Source organism: Salvelinus namaycush, chromosome 10 (genome assembly GCF_016432855.1).
Source record: "Salvelinus namaycush isolate Seneca chromosome 10, SaNama_1.0, whole genome shotgun sequence".
Taxonomy (NCBI): domain Eukaryota; kingdom Metazoa; phylum Chordata; class Actinopteri; order Salmoniformes; family Salmonidae; genus Salvelinus; species Salvelinus namaycush.
The window spans coordinates 33,194,813-33,214,171 of NC_052316.1; the positions used below are offsets into that span (position 1 = coordinate 33,194,813).

General features: G+C 43.3%; 1 protein-coding gene across 1 annotated transcript in view; it reads left to right on the top strand.

Annotated features, from left to right (window-relative positions):
- LOC120054314 (coiled-coil domain-containing protein 18-like) overlaps positions 1–16,768 on the top strand; it is a 35,691-nt gene extending 18,923 nt beyond the window's left edge. Inside the window, exons 5-10 of the mRNA XM_039001728.1 lie at positions 2,177–2,297; positions 2,485–2,601; positions 4,126–4,194; positions 15,598–15,735; positions 15,989–16,126; positions 16,474–16,768. Of these exons, the coding sequence (XP_038857656.1) occupies positions 2,177–2,297; positions 2,485–2,601; positions 4,126–4,194; positions 15,598–15,735; positions 15,989–16,126; positions 16,474–16,698 (808 nt within the window). The 3' untranslated portion in view covers positions 16,699–16,768. The remainder of the gene's footprint in view (positions 1–2,176; positions 2,298–2,484; positions 2,602–4,125; positions 4,195–15,597; positions 15,736–15,988; positions 16,127–16,473) is intronic.
- Positions 16,769–19,359: the final 2,591 nt, after the last annotated feature.

The following is a 19,359-nucleotide window of genomic DNA, read 5'->3' on the forward strand; positions in this document are numbered from 1 at the left end:
TGACTCTGGAAAAACACCAAAAGAAAGATTCCCAGGGTCCCTGCTCATCTGCGTGAATGTGCCTTAGGCATGCTGCAAGGAGGACTGCAGATGAGGACTGCAGATGTGGCCAGGGCAATAAATTGCAATGTCTGTACTGTGAGACGCCTAAGACAGTCCTACAGGGAAACAGGATGGACAGCTGATCGTCCTCGCAGTGGCAGACTACGTGTAACAACACTTGCACAGGATCGGTACATCCGAACATCATACCTGCGGGACAGGTACAGGATGGCAACAACAACTGCCCGAGTTACACCAGGAACGCACAATTCCTCCATCAGTGCTCAGACTGTCTGCAATAGGCTGAGAGAGGCTGGACTGAGGGCTTGTGTACCTGTTGTAAGGCAGGTCCTCACCAGACATCACCGGCAACAACGTCGCCTATGGGCACAAACCCACCGTCACTGGACCAGACAGGACTGGCAAAATGTGCTTTTCACAGACGAGTCGTGGTTTTGTCTCACCAGGGGTGATGGTCGGATTCGCGTTTATCGTCGAAGGAATGAGCGTTACACCGAGGCCTGTACTCTGTAGCGGGATCGATTTGGAGGTGGAGGGTCCATCATGGTCTGTGGCGGTGTGTTGCAGCATCATTAAACTGAGCTTGTTGTCATTGCAGGCAATCTCAATGCTGTGCATTACAGGGAAGACATCCTTCTCCCTCATGTGGTACCCTTCCTGCAGGCTCATCCTGACATGACCCTCCAGCATGACAATGCCACCAGCCATACTGCTCGTTCTGTTCGTGATTTCCTGCAAGACAGGAATGTCAGTGTTCTGCCATGGCCAGCGAAGAGCCCGGATCTCAATCCCATTGAGCACGTCTGGGACCTGTTGAATTGTAGGGTGAGGGCTAGGGCCATTCCACCCAGAAATGTCTGGGAACCTGCTTGTGCCTTGTTGGAAGAGTGGGGTAACATCTCACAGCAAGAACTGGCAAATCTGGTGCAGTCCATGACAAGGTGATGCACTGCAGTACTTAATGCAGCTGGTGGCCACACCAAATACTGACTGTTACTTTTGATTTTGACCCCCCCTTTGTTCAGAGACACATTATTCCATTTATGTTAGTCACATGTCTGTGGAACTTGTTCAGTTTGTCTCAGTTGTTGAATATTATGTTCATACAAATATTTACAAAAAATCACGCAGTTGACCGTGAGAGGATGTTAATTGTTTTGCTGAGTTTATTTACATTCCTCCCAAACTGCAGGGCACCATCGTTGCTTGGATGGTTCCAGTGTCTTGAACAGCCGCAGGGGTCATTTGTCTGACTGCGTCTAAAATGGCACCCTATTCTCGATATAGAGCTGTTTGACTAAAGCCCATAGGGCTCTGGTCAAAATTAGTGCACTATTTTTCGGTAGATTGCGTTTTGGGATGCTGCCTCTCTGTTTTCCTGGTCTTGTCCCTCAGGTTAGTGTCAGCTGAGTGTCTCTGAAGCAGTGCTCATGTTCTAACTCTTAACCCCGTGGAAAAGATGTGATCAGAGTAAATTTAGCATTGTGTTTTTCTCCCACAGACAGCAGCATCATATGCTAGAAGGCTATCGGCTATGTTTATCATCTCCTGCTCTTGATCAAAACAGTAAACCCTAACTGTACAATAACATCAGTGATATCACAAATGTTTAACTTCAGTGAAATTAGAAAAATACCCTAGTCCTTCTGGATTTAGATTTTGTGGATATTGGGGTTTTGCGCCGAGCTCTGCTTGGTTGATACACTTTTGGGCCCTTGTGTGTGTGCGCGATGATGTACTTTTTACTTCGTACATTGTCCCTGACACCCAAAAGTGCTTGTTACATTTTAAGTGCTTATCGGGACAGGAAAATGGTCCAATTCGCACACTTATCAAGAGGACACCCCTGGTCATCCTTACTGCCTCTGATCTGGTGGATTCACTAAACACAAATGCTTCGTTTGTAAATTATGTCTGAGTGTTAGTGGCTATCCGTAAATTTTAAAAACAAGAAAATTGTCCCGTCTGGTATGCTTCATATTAGGAATTAGAATTGATTTTTACTTTTGAGACCAAATACTTTTACTTGAGTCATTTTCTATTAAGTTATCTTTTACTCAAGTATGACAATTGGTTACTTTTTCCACCACTGTATGTGTGTTTGTTTCCCCAGGGTGATACACAGTCAGTTGGAGGAGACATGTAGAGAGTTGGAGCAAAAGAAACAGGAGATTATAGACAAAGACACAGAAATTAAGGAAAGGCAGGAGGAACTTGAACTAAAATCCCTCCAGGTGCACCAAAGCAACCCCCCCACACACACTATATGTACACAAGACTACATAACACAGACAACCATGTTTTCAAATATGTGGTTCACTTTTTTGTTTAACTTTTTTTTATCACTCACAATGGTTGCTCACGTCAACACCATGATTTGACCAATTTCTTTAATCCGTGTATGTGATTCTCTGTGTCAAGCTCAGAAAATTAGAGGCTGCAGTAGAGAGTCATACACAGAAGATGCAGCAGAAGCTCATCCTCCAACAGGGGACGCTGGAGATTTCCCAGAGAGAGGCAAAGGAGAGAACCAACCAGGTTTACTACATCACATCTCACTTGAGTTAACAGCACTCACTAATCCATCTGAGTAGAACAGGTTTTCTGTCAATCAGCAACTCATGCAACATGGTTCTGATAGTTGAAATAGATGTATGTTCTCCTATGCTAAACTGTTATTGCAAATGTGTTCTGAACTATTATAACGGAGCCATATGTGTTCAACAAACTCATTTTTGATGACCTGATATACAGTGCCTTCAGAAAGTATTCACACCACTTGACTTTTTTTTTGTCTTACAAAAATGGGATTAAAATGGATTTTATTATGTTTTGTCAACAATCTACACAAAATATTCTGTCAAAATGGAAGAAAATGTTTAACATTTGTAAAAAAATAAAATAAAAATAAAAGTATAAATAATAATAAAACACGAATATGTCTTGAAGTATTCAACTTCCTGAGTCAATACAGTGATTACAGCTGTGAGTCTTTCTGGGTAAGTCTAAGAGCTTTCCACACCTGGATTGTGCAACATTTGCCCATTTATTATTTTCAAAATTCTTCAAGCTGTCAAATTGATTGTTGCTCATTGCTAGACAACCATTTTCAGCTCTTGCCATAGATTTTCTAGCAGAAAAGTAAAAACTTTAACTTGGCCACTCAGGAACATTCACTGTCTTCTTGATTAGCAACTCCAGTCCAGATTTGGCCTTGTGTTTTAGGTTATTGTCTTGCTGAAAGGTGAACTCATCTCCCAGTGTCTGGTGGAAAGCCCAGCACCTAAATTTTAAGGATGTGCATATGACCACAAACTTTTTTGGGGAAAGTAGACAGAACCAAGTTTTCCTCTAGGATTTTTCCTGTGCTTTGCGCCATTCCATTTATTTTTTATCCAGAAAAACTCCTCAATCCTTAACGATTACAAGCATACCTATATGTTTATTCTGTACAGGCTTCCTTGTAACTGATTTAGGAAGAACGCCTGTATCTTTTTAGTGATTGGGTGTATTGATACACCATCCAAAGTGTAATTAATAACTTCACTATGCTCAAAGGGATACTCAATGTCTTTTGTTTTTACCCTTCTACGAATAGGTGCTCTTTGCGAGGCATTGGAAAACCTCCCTGGTCTTTGTGGTTGAATCTGTCTTTGAAATTCGCTGCTTGACTGAGGGACCTTACAATTATCTGTATGTGTGGGGGACAAAGATGAGGAAGTCATTAAAAAATATTGTTAAACACTTCTTACACACAGTCCATGAAACTTATTAAGCACATTTTTACTCTTGAACTTTAGGTTTGCCATAACAAAGGGGTTGAATACTTTTCAGCTTTTCATTCTTATTCATTTGTACACATTTTTTAAAACAGCCCCATAATGTCAAAGTGGAATTATTGTTTGTTGCTGGCTTACACACAATCTCAATTTAATCCATTTTAAATTCAGGCTGAAACACAAACAAATGTGGAAAAAGTCAAAGGGTGTGAATACTTTCTGAAGGCATTGTACAGGTGCAAATTGTGTAGTCTAGTGGTTCAGATGAGTTTGTGTGTGTCAGGTGGAGTTTCTGAGTGAGAGGCTGGAGTTGATACAGAAACAACTGCAGGGAAAGGAGGACCTGGAGAAGGTAGAGTGTGTGTCTCCATGCTGGAGGGCAGTGGATGTATGGCTAATAATAATACTTGATTAGGGTTAGGTATATCAAGGTTTCCATAACTCTGTCCTTGGGCCCCTCGTAGGTGTACATTTTGTGTTTTGCCCAACCACTAAACAGCTGACTCAAATAATCAAAGCTTGATCAATAAATCAAATTGATTTATTAAGCCCTTTTCACATCAGCCGATATCACAAAGTGATATACAGAAACACAGCCTAAAACCCCAAACAGCAAGCAATGCAGATGTAGAAGCACGGTGGCTAGGGAAAACTCCCTAGAAAGGCAGGAACCTAGGAAGAAACCTAGAGAGGAACCAGGCTCTGAAGGGTGTCCAGTCCTCTTCGGGCTGTGCCGGGTAGAGATTATAACAGTACATGGCCAAGATGTTCAAACGTTCATAAATGACCAGCAGGGTCAAATAATAATATTCACAGTGGTTGTCGAGGGTGCAACAGGTCAGCACCTCGGGAGTAAATGTCAGTTGGCTTTTCATAGCCGAGCATTCAGCGTTAGAGACAACAGTTGCAGTAGAGAGAGGGAGTCGAAAACAGTAGGTCCGGCACAAGGTAGCACGTCCGGTGAACAGGTCAGAGTTCCAGGCGGAACAGTTGAAAAGAGACCATGTTTGTATGCAGCTTTATTTTTGTACATTGTTTGCAGACTAATATGTGACATGTATTAATGCCAAAATAACATGCAAAACACGCAACAACACTATATATACACTGCTCAAAAAAATAAAGGGAACACTTAAACAACACAATGTAACTCCAAGTCAATCACAGTTCTGTGAAATCAAACTGTCCACTTAGGAAGCAACACTGATTGACAATACATTTCACATGCTGTTGTGCAAATGGAATAGACAAAAGGTGGAAATTATAGGCAATTAGCAAGACACCCCCAAAAAAGGAGTGATTCTGCAGGTGGTGACCACAGACCACTTCTCAGTTCCTATGCTTCCTGGCTGATGTTTTGGTCACTTTTGAATGCTGGCGGTGCTCTCACTCTAGTGGTAGCATGAGACGGAGTCTACAACCCACACAAGTGGTTCAGGTAGTGCAGTTCATCCAGGATGGCACATCAATGCGAGCTGTGGCAAAAAGGTTTGCTGTGTCTGTCAGCGTAGTGTCCAGAGCATGGAGGCGCTACCAGGAGACAGGCCAGTACATCAGGAGACGAGGAGGAGGCCGTAGGAGGGCAACAACCCAGCAGCAGGACCGCTACCTCCGCCTTTGTGCAAGGAGGTGCACTGCCAGCGCCCTGCAAAATGACCTCCAGCAGGCCACAAATGTGCATGTGTCAGCATATGGTCTCACAAGGGGTCTGAGGATCTCATCTCGGTACCTAATGGCAGTCAGGCTACCTCTGGCGAGCACATGGAGGGCTGTGCGGCCCCACAAAGAAATGCCACCCCACACCATGACTGACCCATCGCCAAACCGGTCATGCTGGAGGATGTTGCAGGCAGCAGAACGTTCTCCACGGCGTCTCCAGACTCTGTCACGTCTGTCACATGTGCTCATGTGCTCAGTGTGAACCTGCTTTCATCTGTGAAGAGCACAGGGCGCCAGTGGCGAATTTGCCAATCTTGGTGTTCTCTGGCAAATGCCAAACGTCCTGCACGGTGTTGGGCTGTAAGCATAACCCCCACCTGTGGACGTCGGGCCCTCATACCACCCTCATGGAGTCTGTTTCTGACCGTTTGAGCAGACACATGCACATTTGTGGCCTGCTGGAGGTCATTTTGCAGGGCGCTGGCAGTGCACCTCCTTGCACAAAGGCGGAGGTAGCGGTCCTGCTGCTGGGTTGTTGCCCTCCTACGGCCTCCTCCACGTCTCCTGATGTACTGGCCTGTCTCCTGGTAGCGCCTCCATGCTCTGGACACTACGCTGACAGACACAGCAAACCTTTTTGCCACAGCTCGCATTGATGTGCCATCCTGGATGAACTGCACTACCTGAGCCACTTGTGTGGGTTGTAGACTCCGTCTCATGCTACCACTAGAGTGAGAGCACCGCCAGCATTCAAAAGTGACCAAAACATCAGCCATGAAGCATAGGAACTGAGAAGTGGTCTGTGGTCACCACCTGCAGAATCACTCCTTTTTTGGGGGTGTCTTGCTAATTGCCTATAATTTCCACCTTTTGTCTATTCCATTTGCACAACAGCATGTGAAATTTATTGTCAATCAGTGTTGCTTCCTAAGTGGACAGTTTGATTTCACAGAAGTGTGATTGACTTGGAGTTACATTGTGTTGTTTAAGTGTTCCCTTTATTTTTTTGAGCAATGTATATATACATATATATACATACATACATACAGTTGAAGTCGGAAGTTTACATACACTTAGGTTGGAGTCATTAAAACTCGTTTTTCAACCACTCCGCACGTTTCTTGTTAACAAACTATAGTTTTGGCAAGTTGGTTAGGACATCTACTTTGTGCATGACACAAGTCATTTGTCCAACAATTGTTTACAGACAGATTATTTCACTTATAACTCACTGTATCACAATTCCAGTAGGTCAGAAGTTTACATACACTAAGTTGACTGTGCCTTTAAACAGCTTGGAAAATTCCAGAAAATGATGTCATGGCTTTAGAAGCTTCTGATAGGCTAATTGACATCATTTGAGTCAATTGGAGGTGTACCTGTGGATGTATTTCAAGGTCGACCTTCAAACTCAGTGCCTCTTTGCTTCACATCATAAGAAAATCAAAAGAAATCAGCCAAGACCTCAGAGAAAAAAATTGTAGACCTCCACAAGTCTGGTTCATCCTTGGGAGCAATTTCCAAACACCTGAAGGTACCACATTCATCTGTACAAACAATAGTAAGCAAGTATAAACACCATGGGATCACGCAGCCATCATATCGCTCAGGAAGGAGATGCGTTTTATCTCCTATAGATGAATGTACTTTGGTGCTAAAAGTGCCAATCAATCCTAGAACAACAGCAAAGGAACTTGTGACGAGGAAACACTTACAAAAGTATCTATATCCACAGGAAAACGAGTCCTATATCGACATAACCTGAAAGGCCGCACAGCAAGGAAGAAGCCACTGCTCCAAAACCGGCATAAAAATGCCAGACTACGGTTTGCAACTGCACATGGGGACAAAGATCATACTTTTTGGAGAAATGTCCTCTGGTCTGATGAACCAAATAGAACTGTTTGGCCATAATGACCATTGTTATGTTTGGAGGAAAAAGGGGGATGCTTGCAAGCCGAAGAACACCATCCCAACCGTGAAGCACGGGGGTGGCAGCATCATGTTGAGGGGGTGCTTTGCTGCAGGAGGGACTGGTGCACTTCACAAAATAGATGACTTCATGAGAAAGGAAAATTATGTGGATATATTAAAGCAACATCTCAAGACATCAATCAGGAAGTTAAAGCTTGGTCACAAATGGGTCTTCCAAATGGAAAATGACCCCAAGCATACTTCCAAAGTTGTGGCAAAATGTCATAAGTACAACAAAGTCAAGGTAGTGGCCATCACAAAGCCCTGACCTCAATCCTATAGACAATTTGTGGGCAGAACTGAAAAAGCGTGTGCGAGCAAGGAGGCCTACAGACCTGATTCAGTTACACCAGCTCTGTCAGGAGGAATGGGCCAAAATTCACCTAACTTATTGTGGGAAGCTTGTGGACGGCTACCTGAAACGTTTGACCCAAGTTAAACAATTTAAAGGCAATGCTACCAAATACTAATTGAGTGTATGTAAACTTCTGACCCACTGGGAATGTGATGAAAGAAATAAAAGCTGAAATAAATCACTCTCTACTATTATTCTGACATTTCACATTCTTAGAATAAAGTGGTGTTCCTAACTGACCTAAAATAGGGAATTTTTACTTGGATTAAATGTCAGGAATTGTGAAAAACTGAGTTTAAATGTATTTGGCTAAGGTGTATGTAAACTTCCCACTTCAACTGTATACACACACACACACACACACACACACACACACACACACACACACACACAGTACCAGTCAAAAGTTTGGACACACCTACTCATTCAAGGGTTTTATTTATAAAATAGTAAAAATAAAGAAAAACCCCTTGAATTAGTAGGTGTGTCAACTTTTGACTGGTACTGTTTGTGTGTGTGTGTGTGTGTATGTGTGTGTGATATATATATTTTGCTAAACATGTGGGGCTCAAAGCAGAGCCCCACCTGCCCTGAATGACAGGTCGCCACTGCTTCAGTGTGTGACAGGTTTGTGATTCTGAAGGGACATTAACCGATATAACAGCGCGCTCATGTAGGAGAGTGCACTTTTTGTAAATCAAATCAAATTTATTTGTCACATACACATGCTTAGCAGACGTTAATGCGAGTGTAGCGAAATGCTTGTGCTTCTTGTTCCCGACAGTGCAGTAATATCTAACAAGTAATCTAACAATTCCCCAACAACTACCTAATACACACAAATCTAAAGGGGTGAATGAGAGTATGTACATGTAAGTATATGGATGAGCGATGGCCGAGTGGCATAGGCAAGGTGCAGTAGATGGTATAAAATACAGTATATACAGGTGATATGAGTAATGTAAGATATGTAAACGTTATTAAAGTGGCATTATTTAAAGTGCCGTTGTTTAAAGTGACTAGTGATCCATTTATTAAAGTGGCCAGTGATTGGGTCTCAATGTAGGCAGCAGCCTCTCTGAGTTAGTAATTGCTGTTTAACAGTCTGATGGCCTTGAGATAGAAGCTGTTTTGCTGTTTTTCAGTCTCTCGGTCCCAGCTTTGATGCACCTGTACTGACGTCACCTTCTGGATGGTAGCGGTGTAAACGGGCAGTGGTTGATTTCCTTGATGATCTTTTTGGCCTTCCTGTGACATCTGGTGCTGTAGGTGTCCTGGAGGGCAGGTAGTTTGCCCCCGGTGATGCGTTGTGTAAACCGCACCACCCTCTGGAGAGCCTTGTGGTTGAGGGTGGTGCAGTTGCTATACCAGGCGGTGATACAGCCCGACAGGATGCTCTCGATTGTGCATCTGTAAAGGTTTGTCAGGGTTTTGGGTGACAAGCCAAATTTCTTTAGCCTCTTTAGCCTCACCACGCTGTCTGTGTGGGTGGACCGTTTAAGTTTGTCTATGATGTGTACGCCGAGGAACTTGAAACTTTCCACCTTCTCCGGGGCTGTACCTTCGATGTGGATTGGGGGTGCTTCCTCTGCTGTTTCCTGAAGTCCACAATGTCTCCTTTGTTTTGTTGACGTTGAGTGAGGTTGTTTTCCTGACACCACACTCCGAGTGCCCTCACCTCCTCCCTGTAGGCTGTCTCGTCGTTGTTGGTAATCAAGCCTACTACTGTTGTGTCATCTGCAAACTTGATGATTGAGTTGGAGGCGTGCATGGCCATGCAGTTGTGGATGAACAGGGAGTACAGGAGGGGGCTGATTACGCACCCTTGTGGGGCCCCAGTGTTGAGGGTCAGCGAAGTGGAGATGTTGTTTCCTACCTTCGCCACCTGGGGGTGGCCCTTCAGAAAGTCCAGGACCCATTTGCACAGGGCGAGGTTGAGACCCAGGGCCTCCAGCTTGAGGATGAGCTTGGAGGGTACTATGGTGTTGAATGCTGAGCTGTTAAACACAAAGGGCCAGTGGTGTAGTGGAGTGTATACGCAGGTATAAACTGTACACCCACTTTTTTTCAGTGGGTATTGCATATACTCACTTCTTAATCCCTACTGATGCGTATCAATGTAGTGTAGTGGATATATACGACATATCAATTATGTAGTAGAATAGGGAAATAATGCACAAAGTCGCCTACACATTCACACAGCACTTGAAATATATTTAGATGCGCTACGCGGACACAGCCTAGTTTCAGCGGAATGTCATCTGCAAGTAGCAAGAGTGTGCAGCTCTCAACTGGTTTTGGCATGGAGCAGCTCACAGAAGAATGACATCGGTTGCCGATAGTGTAGGAAAGATGTTTCAACTTATGATATCTACCAGTAAATGCTAACTAAGGCAACAATGGGTATGCAAACCAGGTATTGAAAATGTTTAGTCCGAATTGTTGGTGAGTAGGCTATTTGTGATGCTCAATAGTCATCATGCCCTGTCAGGCTCACCCAATCAGATTGTTGTGGATTTAGACAATACATTTTTATATTTTTCTCTAACATTTTGAGAGTGAAAATCAGAAAAAACATAGGAAAACATAGGATTTTTCACACAGGGTGCCTTTCCTTCACTGGGCGGGCCGATTGGGAACTTTTGGGCAAAATTAGAGTATATCCACTTCTCCAGGCATCACTTCTCCAGGCATCACTTCTCCAGGCATCACTGCATAGGGCCGATGGAAACACAGCAGTCACACACAGCATCATGTTAAAGGATGATAAGTACCAATGATAAGAATACAAAAACACAACCATTAAGCCTTTCCCAATCAAAACTAGTACTTCCCATTGTAAACTTTTCATGTTTAGCACACAAAGTAACTGGTGACCTAAAGTTTAAAGTGGGACTGACAGCATTTTAACTACTTTGCAGATATGAAGCAAACAGACAATCAACATATCAGTCAAAAATGTTACATTTCCAGTTCATGCTACAAAACCAACATAAGAGTTTTTAAAAGTAGGTTATATTTGACTCAACGTTCCATGACGTACATTAAGGCAGTTCAATACATGATTAATATAATTCACCAATACATTTCTTGGTAGTACCAAAAATATTGATATTAGGTTGTAAATCACAGCTGGCCTGGTACATTGTTTGCTGCCTCCATTCGGGATGTACCGTTTCAGTTTCAATGACTCAATATTCTGGAAAAAATTGACGAATTTATCTAATGCTAGGGATGTCAATACAATCAAACTTTGCAAGGGCAATGATCACAAGTCACAAGGTGGCTAATAGGCTAGCGTATCTATTTATGTAGCAAGCTAAAAACACAGCCTAACAGAGCTAGCTAGCTGCTAAGAGGATGTCATGCCATCCCCTCATTGTTTTTCGGTCGCTATACACAGCTACAGATGCTGATTTCATTTGGTTAGCTAGCAAGAACTTGAACGACTGTTATCCAGTGGACATATCTCTTGCATTCGCAAATTCACTCTGGATATCTACTCCGATTTCAGAGCACTCTCGTCTGAGTGTGCCAGTGGGCAGAACAATCGATTAATTGACAAACGGGCAACACCCGCTGAATATGACCGGTGTCAGTAAACGTACGCAAAAAAAGTAATACATTTACATTTTAGTCATTTAGCAGACGCTCTTATCCAGAGCGACTTACAGTAGAGTGCATACATTTTATTACATTTTACATACTGGGACAAGGATATCCCTACCGGCCAAACCCTCCCTAACCCGGGCGACGCTATGCCAATTGTGCGTCGCCCACGGACCTCCCGGTTGCGGCCGGCTGCGACAGAGCCTGGGCGCCTGGGCGCGAACCCAGAGACTCTGGTGGCGCAGCTAGCACTGCGATGCAGTGCCCTAGACCACTGCGCCACCCGGGAGGCCAATAGTTATCTAGAGCGTTCTTGACTAACATGTAAACAGCCTAACCAGCTCTGCTATGGAGAGTAAAATGGTCAGAGTGAGGTGTTCTCTCATTTGTGTCTGGAAGTAGCTAGCTAGCAAGCTAGCCAACTTTAGCCAGTTAGCTTGGGTGCTTGGTTGGGACAAGCATGCATTGGCAGGCATGCTGCAGAAGGGCGAGGAGGCTACAATACCCCATCATTTATCAGTGCAATTTTGACAGCCCAAAATTTGAGAGGGTTTATCTAATGTTCCTTAGTTAGATTTTAGTGAATCTTGCTCTGGCTAGCATTAGTTGTTGATCTTGTTGATGTGCATAACTGAGGGAGAGAAGCCTACCTTTTCATGGTTGTTTGATCAATAGGACAGTAAAGTTCCCAAACGCAAGAGGACTCCCGTGGTGTGTTTTTGATTTATATATATTTTTTACCCCGTTTTCTCCCCAATTTTGTGGTATCCAATTGGTAGATACAGTCTTCTATCATCGCTGCAACTCCCGTACGGACTACTTCTTGACACAATGCCCACTTAATCCGGAAGCCAGCTGCACCAATATGTCAGAGGAAACCCTGTACACCTGGCGACCGTGTCACCATGCACTGCGCCCAGGCCGCCACATGAGTCACTAGTGCGCCATGGGACAAGGACATCCCTGCCGGCCAAACCCTCCCCTAACTCGGACGACGCGGGGCCAATTGTGCGCCGCCCCATTTGTCTCCCGGTCGCGGCCGGCTGCAACAGAGCCTGGACTTGAACCCAGAATCTTTAGTGGCACAGCTAGCACTGAGATGCAGTGCCTTAGACCACTACACCACTTGGGAGGTCATACTTCTGTTGTGTTTACATATTTGCAGAAATCCATTCAAGTGTATTTTGTGGCTTTTGGCAAATGCATTCTACTGATCTAAAGTCTCGCTGTTGCAACTGCCTGTAAACACACAGTCCAGTTCAAAGGGAATGATGGCAGGCCCTTGTGGCAAATGGCTTGTTTGTATAAAGGCCTACTCTAGCTCTGATTGGCTATAGTGCACCGGTCTGCGTAGACTCCAGTCCTGGACAAGACAGATGGTTTTATTCTGTTTTATTTACTGCAGTGTCTATTAATTGTCCAAACGCATGGCCCCTTTCCCACTCTATATTGATATAGAATTTCCACAAATGCCTTAGTATACGTAATTCCCAAACATTCTAAGAATTTATGAAAACGTGGAAATTACCATATCTAATTGGTCGCTTGTCCCCAAAAAATGTTTAAGTGTTATATTCTTCCCAGGGGTGTATATGAACAGATTTTAATAAGATATCATGTTGCTAAAATGCTGTCAGTTTGACATTAAATGCAACAATGTTTCACACACAAGTTTTTTTTCAAACAGATGGCTAACAGCATTCGCGCTGCAATAAAAAACACAATTCCACTCACCAGATGATGATAATTTGAAACTTAACTAGTTGAAAGTTATTCTTGAAAAGAGAGACGCTAACAAATTAGCAACAACATCCTCTTTGGTAACACCTGCTGCAGCCGCTGCAAACTAGCCGATAACAAAAGCTAGCTAGCTAGACACTGGGAAAATGACTGCTCGCTCTTGCGCAGTGACCTATTGGCCTTCAAGAAGGCAGAAGTTTCCATAAATTTTTGTAATAACGATCGCAGCCATTAAGTCAAAATGTGATTGGTTGATTCCACTGTCACTCCAAAATGTTGCCCTAATACAGTTGAATGGCAGATGCCTTTTATCTAGCTCCTAATGGCTTAGCCAATGGCTGACTTAGCTAGCTAGATGTATCTCCCCAAAGACCAGCAAAGAAAAATCGTGATTGGATATTTTTTTTGCTTCAGTGTTAACCCTTTCCAACAAAAACTGAAGAGATTAAATCAGAACATTTTTGAAAATAATAATTATAATATTATTATTCTAATAGTTATTTTATAAATCCTTAGCCCTTCTCTGAAGGCGTAGAAGGCCCATTGTTCCCCACTGTGTTTGGGTTAGTAATAATTTGTAGAGTGCCTCTATTTTCCCTCAGCATGCATTTTTTCAATGTTCTGAATGTCTAAAAATGTTCTGAAATATGAACACAGAAATACTGGACATTTTGAACCCTTATTATTGTGGTGATTTGACAAAATAACAATCATGGTCTTGAATTGGACTCGCATTTTTCTGATCTCGGTCTTGACTTGGTCTCTCGCTCCTTGTCCCCCTCCCTGTCAGAGTCCTTAACGAAAGGTGGGTTGGAGTCAGGCGCAGAGAGCAGAGGGTTCGAATAAATGTCTATTTATTTTCCTGGGAAAACGGTCACGCCAAAACACACGGCGCATCAACTGACCGGCCCATACACAGGACCCAAAACGTCCGGGAAAACAACATACAAAATTAACATACACACACTAACAGAAAATAATCCCGCACAAACCGCACAAAGGTGGGCCTAACAGGCTTAAATAGCCAAAAATCAGGAAACACAATAAGAAACAGGTGCAACTAATAAGACCAAACAAACAGAAAAGGGAAAAAGGATCGGTGGCGGCTAGTAGACCGGCGACGACGACCGCCGAGCACCGCCCGAACAGGCAGGGGAGCCACCTTCGGTGGGAGTCGTGACACTCCCGGTCTCGGTCTTGACTCGGACTCGATTTCCTCCGGTCTTGTTCTTGAATGTGTCTCGCTTTAGGTGGTCTCGAACACAACACTGTCTGTAGTCTCATGGGTGTTCTAACCAGATTCCCCAGGGGGAGTCATTGTTTTCAACACTTGGACACTGACATTTATCCCACAATCCAAACCCATCTTTCCCATGTAACATCTTTGTCAACACGTCCACAGTGGGACGGGAGGAGGCTGTTGTCCTTGTGTGGCTCTCAGAGAGAGGGGAGTGTGAGAATGAGTTCCTCAGTTTAACGTAATGATAGGCTTATTATCTAACACTGTAGATTATAACAGCATCTCACCCACAACCTGACCACAATAACACACACACTCACTCTACTGTCTACTTTCATACACCACACACTATAATAGTTTCACCACTAATTCACTGGGCTGCTACATTGGGCCCAGTTATCATCTCATACATCTTCCTTGTATTTTACATGATGAAGTCACCTCAGCTGACCTTTATCTATTTTATATCAACTGTGGCATGGAATGTTCCTTTGTTAGAGGCATAAGAAGTACTCATGCTGATATGTGTGGGGAAAGGAACACTTTTCAGAAGTATAATATATGGCAATGCTATGGCAGTTTTGCAATTGAGTAGCCCAAAAAGGTTAATGAAACAATGGTATACGGTATCTACAGTATGTCTAGCTTGTCATTACACTACTGTTATCACTCAACAAAAACATGTTTACCAAGGGTTTCAGTTTTGACAGCTTTGTCTCAAGATGTTGCCTCAGCAGTTCGACATCAGTGTCTATTTCTGAGTACTGACATAACATCTACTCTTCTTTTGTCAATATGGGTCTCTCATTTGACTGTCTTTCTGTAAGTCTTCTGTGTTCAATATGGGTCTGTCATTTGACTGTCTTTCTGTAAGTCTTCTGTGTTCAATATGGGTCTCTCATTTGACTGTCTTTCTGTAAGTCTTCTGTGTTCAATACGGGTCTGTCATTTGACTGTCTTTCTGTAAGTCTTCTGTGTTCAATATGGGTCTCTCATTTGACTGTCTTTCTGTAAGTCTTCTGTGTTCAATATGGGTCTCTCATTTGACTGTCTTTCTGTAAGTCTTCTGTGTTCAATATGGGTCTCTCATTTGACTGTCTTTCTGTAAGTCTTCTGTGAACTGTGGCTACAGTATTTGTGTGTGTGTGTTTGTTTGTGTGTTTGTGTTTGGCCATCAGAAAGCCTTAGTCCAGGGCCAGCAGCTGTTTCTGTGCAGGGAGAAGCTCCAGAGGACATCTCACAACCAGGAGATGCATAGTCGCTGTGAGAGCCTGGCAATACAGCTAGAAGAAAGTGTTCAGTTATGCCGTGAAAAGGTTTGACCCACTCACGACACCCTCTTATTGTCTCCCACATAAGCGCACATGTCCGTGGCGTGATATAATTTAATCAGCGCTTGTGTGCTGTGGTACTTACAGTAAATGCTATGTGATATAATTCCACCTTTGAGCATGCAAGAGTATCAGTGTTTGTACTAGGTGCTGTTAAACATCTACTAGATGCTGTGGGGACTGGAGTGCGGCACACAACGGTACTAATGCCTGGTCATCTGGGTGATATTGGTGATAGGAGAACCATGCCAGGCATATGGAGGAGGAGCAGGGGAGGATGGAGGAGCAGGCTGCCCAGACTGAGGCCAGACTCCAGGCCACAGTGGCCTCCCTCAGACTGGAGCTAGACACACTGAGATGGCTGCAACAGAATGAGGTAGCTAGAGCCTTCTACATTAGGTCATAATAACTGTCTGTTTAGTTAAATTCACATCAAATTTCATAGGAATGACCCAGGTTCAGTAGAGGGGTTTGAACTTTGACCCTTTTATACTGAGTTTCTCCTAGGAATGATCTGCTAAATTCCCAGGTCTGTCCTCCCGTGCGAAGGGAGTATTTGGGGGTTATTATACATCTCAGTTTACTAAATCGATCCTCTGTTTTTGTTGGATCCTCTGATTCAGAAAAGCATTAGATAAGAGGGACAGTCTTCTAAGTCTCTTGAGTACTGACAATGAGCATGAGTCCCTTCTGTTAAACCAATGGGGGTCTCTTCTCCTCCAGCTGTCAGCTCTACAGGAGAGCCAGGCGGAGGTGCTGAAGGCATCAGAGTGTGTCTCCTCCACCCTACGCTGCTCCCAGGATCAGCTGACCTCTGAACTACAGCATTACAGACTGCAGCTGGAGGAGGCCCAGCACAACACCACCGCCCTGCTGGCAGAACTCAACACCAGAGAACAGCTGCTGCAGAGCACCAGCGAGACCTTGCTCATCAAGGTAGAGCTGTGAAGGAATATCCTCTTGTATGACTCCAAATAAACATCAGCTAATGTTTAATTGATAGTTAATTATCTTGGAGTTGCCATACCCATTGATTGTGGTCCAGTCATTATTATAATTATCTTTGTTTTGGGTGGGGGGGGGGATCAGGAATCCGAAATGACACGTCTAAGGACCAAGATCTCCAGCTTTGAGAGAAGCAAGGAGCTCCGTAAAATAGCTGTTTGCTCTTGTCTGACCTCTATCAGGTCACAACCCTACAGCCCCCTCCCTACTCCTACTACAAAGTAAGAGAGAAGACCGATAAAGAATACCTTTGTCGACAAATATACATTTATTTTGAATATGAGATAAATTACTTTCGGACAAATTAAATGCTTTTGTTTTTATTGTATTGTAGATTAGTCTAGTAGCATGCACAAATACTTGGTGGAGTGTAATGTGCTGATTCAGAATGCACTTTTGATTGCGCATATGACTATTTGTATTTTGTTGTTTACTATTACAGTAACATTCCACAGGTCTAAACACTAATTATAATTATTGACAACATATGCTAAACCACTGTGAAACGTGGCAGTGTTACAGCAGTGTTACGCCCTTATTTGTCTGTTCCAAGTGATCTGTGCCATTAGTATTGCTGCACGGAGAAGAGCTGCTCTCTGCAGGAAATTAAACGGAGCAACATCTGCAGGCGATTTGATCCTAATGCTACCTCCAAATCGCTTCCCTTGCTCATCCTAGGAGTGGCTATGTAGGGTTCCTTATGATCCTAGGAGATATGGAGCAAAGCAATCTGTCTGTGTCACAAATGGCACCCTATCGCCTACATAGTGCACTACTTTTGACCAGAGCCCTATGGGACCTGGTCAAAAGTAATGCACTATATAGGGAATAGGGTTCCATTTGAGAAGCATTCGTTGTCTCTGCTAGGTTTACGTTAAAGGTGAGCCATTCAAAAATCATGTAGTTGCACAGAGTGAGTCCATGCAACTTATTATGTGACTTGTTAAGCAAATGTTTACTGGTTAACTTATTTAGGGTTTCCATAACAAAGGGTTTGAATACTTCTTATTGACTCAAGACATTTCAGCTTTTCATTTTTTATTCATTTGTTAACATTTCCAAAAAACAAATTCCACTTTGACATTATGGGTTATTGTGTGTAGATCAGTCACACACATGTTCAATTTAATACATTTTAAATTCAGGCTGTAACACAACAAATTGTGGAAAAAGTCAAGGGGTGTGAATACTTAATGAAGGCACTGTGTATCCTCAATCTCTCTCTTCAATTTGATTGTCTTTTAGGACAAGAGCAGACTAAGATATTCACAGATTGTGTCTGGATATGTTTGTCGGTGTGTTTTTATCTACGTGTGTGTGTTTGTGACAGCATGCCTGCAAGTGTGTGTGCGCGTGCCTGCGAGTGTGTGCGCTCGTCTCTGTGTGTGTGTGTGTGTATACAACAGACAAAAGCAGCAGAATGTGCTGAGGCAGCAGTCTGTGGTAGGAGGAGTGATGGTGATGGACCCGGCCCTAACCTGAGGCGACTGCTAGCCCTCAGTCATCCCAGGGCAGAGGTACATGCCTTCCCCCTCTGTCACACTGCCACGTGGGGAACAAAGTGGTCAAATACCCCAGCTGCTGACAGCTCAGCACCACACAATAGCAGCCAGAGACACAGGATGCGGCGCAAATGGTACCCTATTCCCTATACAGTGCACTACTTTTGACCAGAGTCATATAGGTAAAAAATAGTATATAGGGAATAGGGTGCCAGTTAGGATGCTATGCAGGCCCACGCTCACGGCAAGCTGCTGAACTCAACTGCCAATGTTCAGCCACATTCTTTAGGCATCACACTTGATTTAGTCTCTTGTATGCGCCTGAACCAACATGCATACATTTGGTTCCTGCGCTGGACGCTGTCTTTTTTATCTCTCTGTTAGACAATATTCTTCCTCTTCCTTCTAAAGGTCCCTGACACAAACTTAATTTTTCACACACTGTAACGGAAAAGTGTAATTTATACGGTAATTTTGGGCATTGTCAACAGTCAAATGCTGTGAAACATTTTACTGCAGCATACTTTAAATTATGGTACATTATGGGAAAATGTGGGTGGGGAAATAATTGCTGTATTTCTAATGGTACTGTAATTCTACCCCACAGAGTACAGTACTATGCCGTATTTTTGTAGTACCAAAAACCTTTTGACCACTAGTGGGTGCATGGTATTGTTGTTTCTGACTTATTAACATATTTTGAGAGGTAGCTTGTAAGAACCTATATTTGCTGCGATATGAAATACAATAACTTACTTGCCAATGAGCTGCCTGTAAGTTACTGTCAAATTCACTGCAATTCACAGTGCAAAGACAGCTCAATAAATTACTTTTTCGAAGAAGAAGAATCCAACAGGCTTATTCTTAATGCACTGCTTAGGGTTTTCATTCTCCAAAATTGTTCTATAATCTTTTTACCCTCAGATTTTATCCTTTTTCATAAGAATATCTTGCATATTCAATGGTAAGCTGCATTCAAAGGGCATTTAGAGGGATCTGTGTGGATTTCAGGGGGAATATTAAATGAAAAGCTTGTTGGGTTTCAGTTCTGGTGTCCTGCCACCTCTCTCTGCCAGTTGCCAGGCTATTTCTGCAGGTGGAA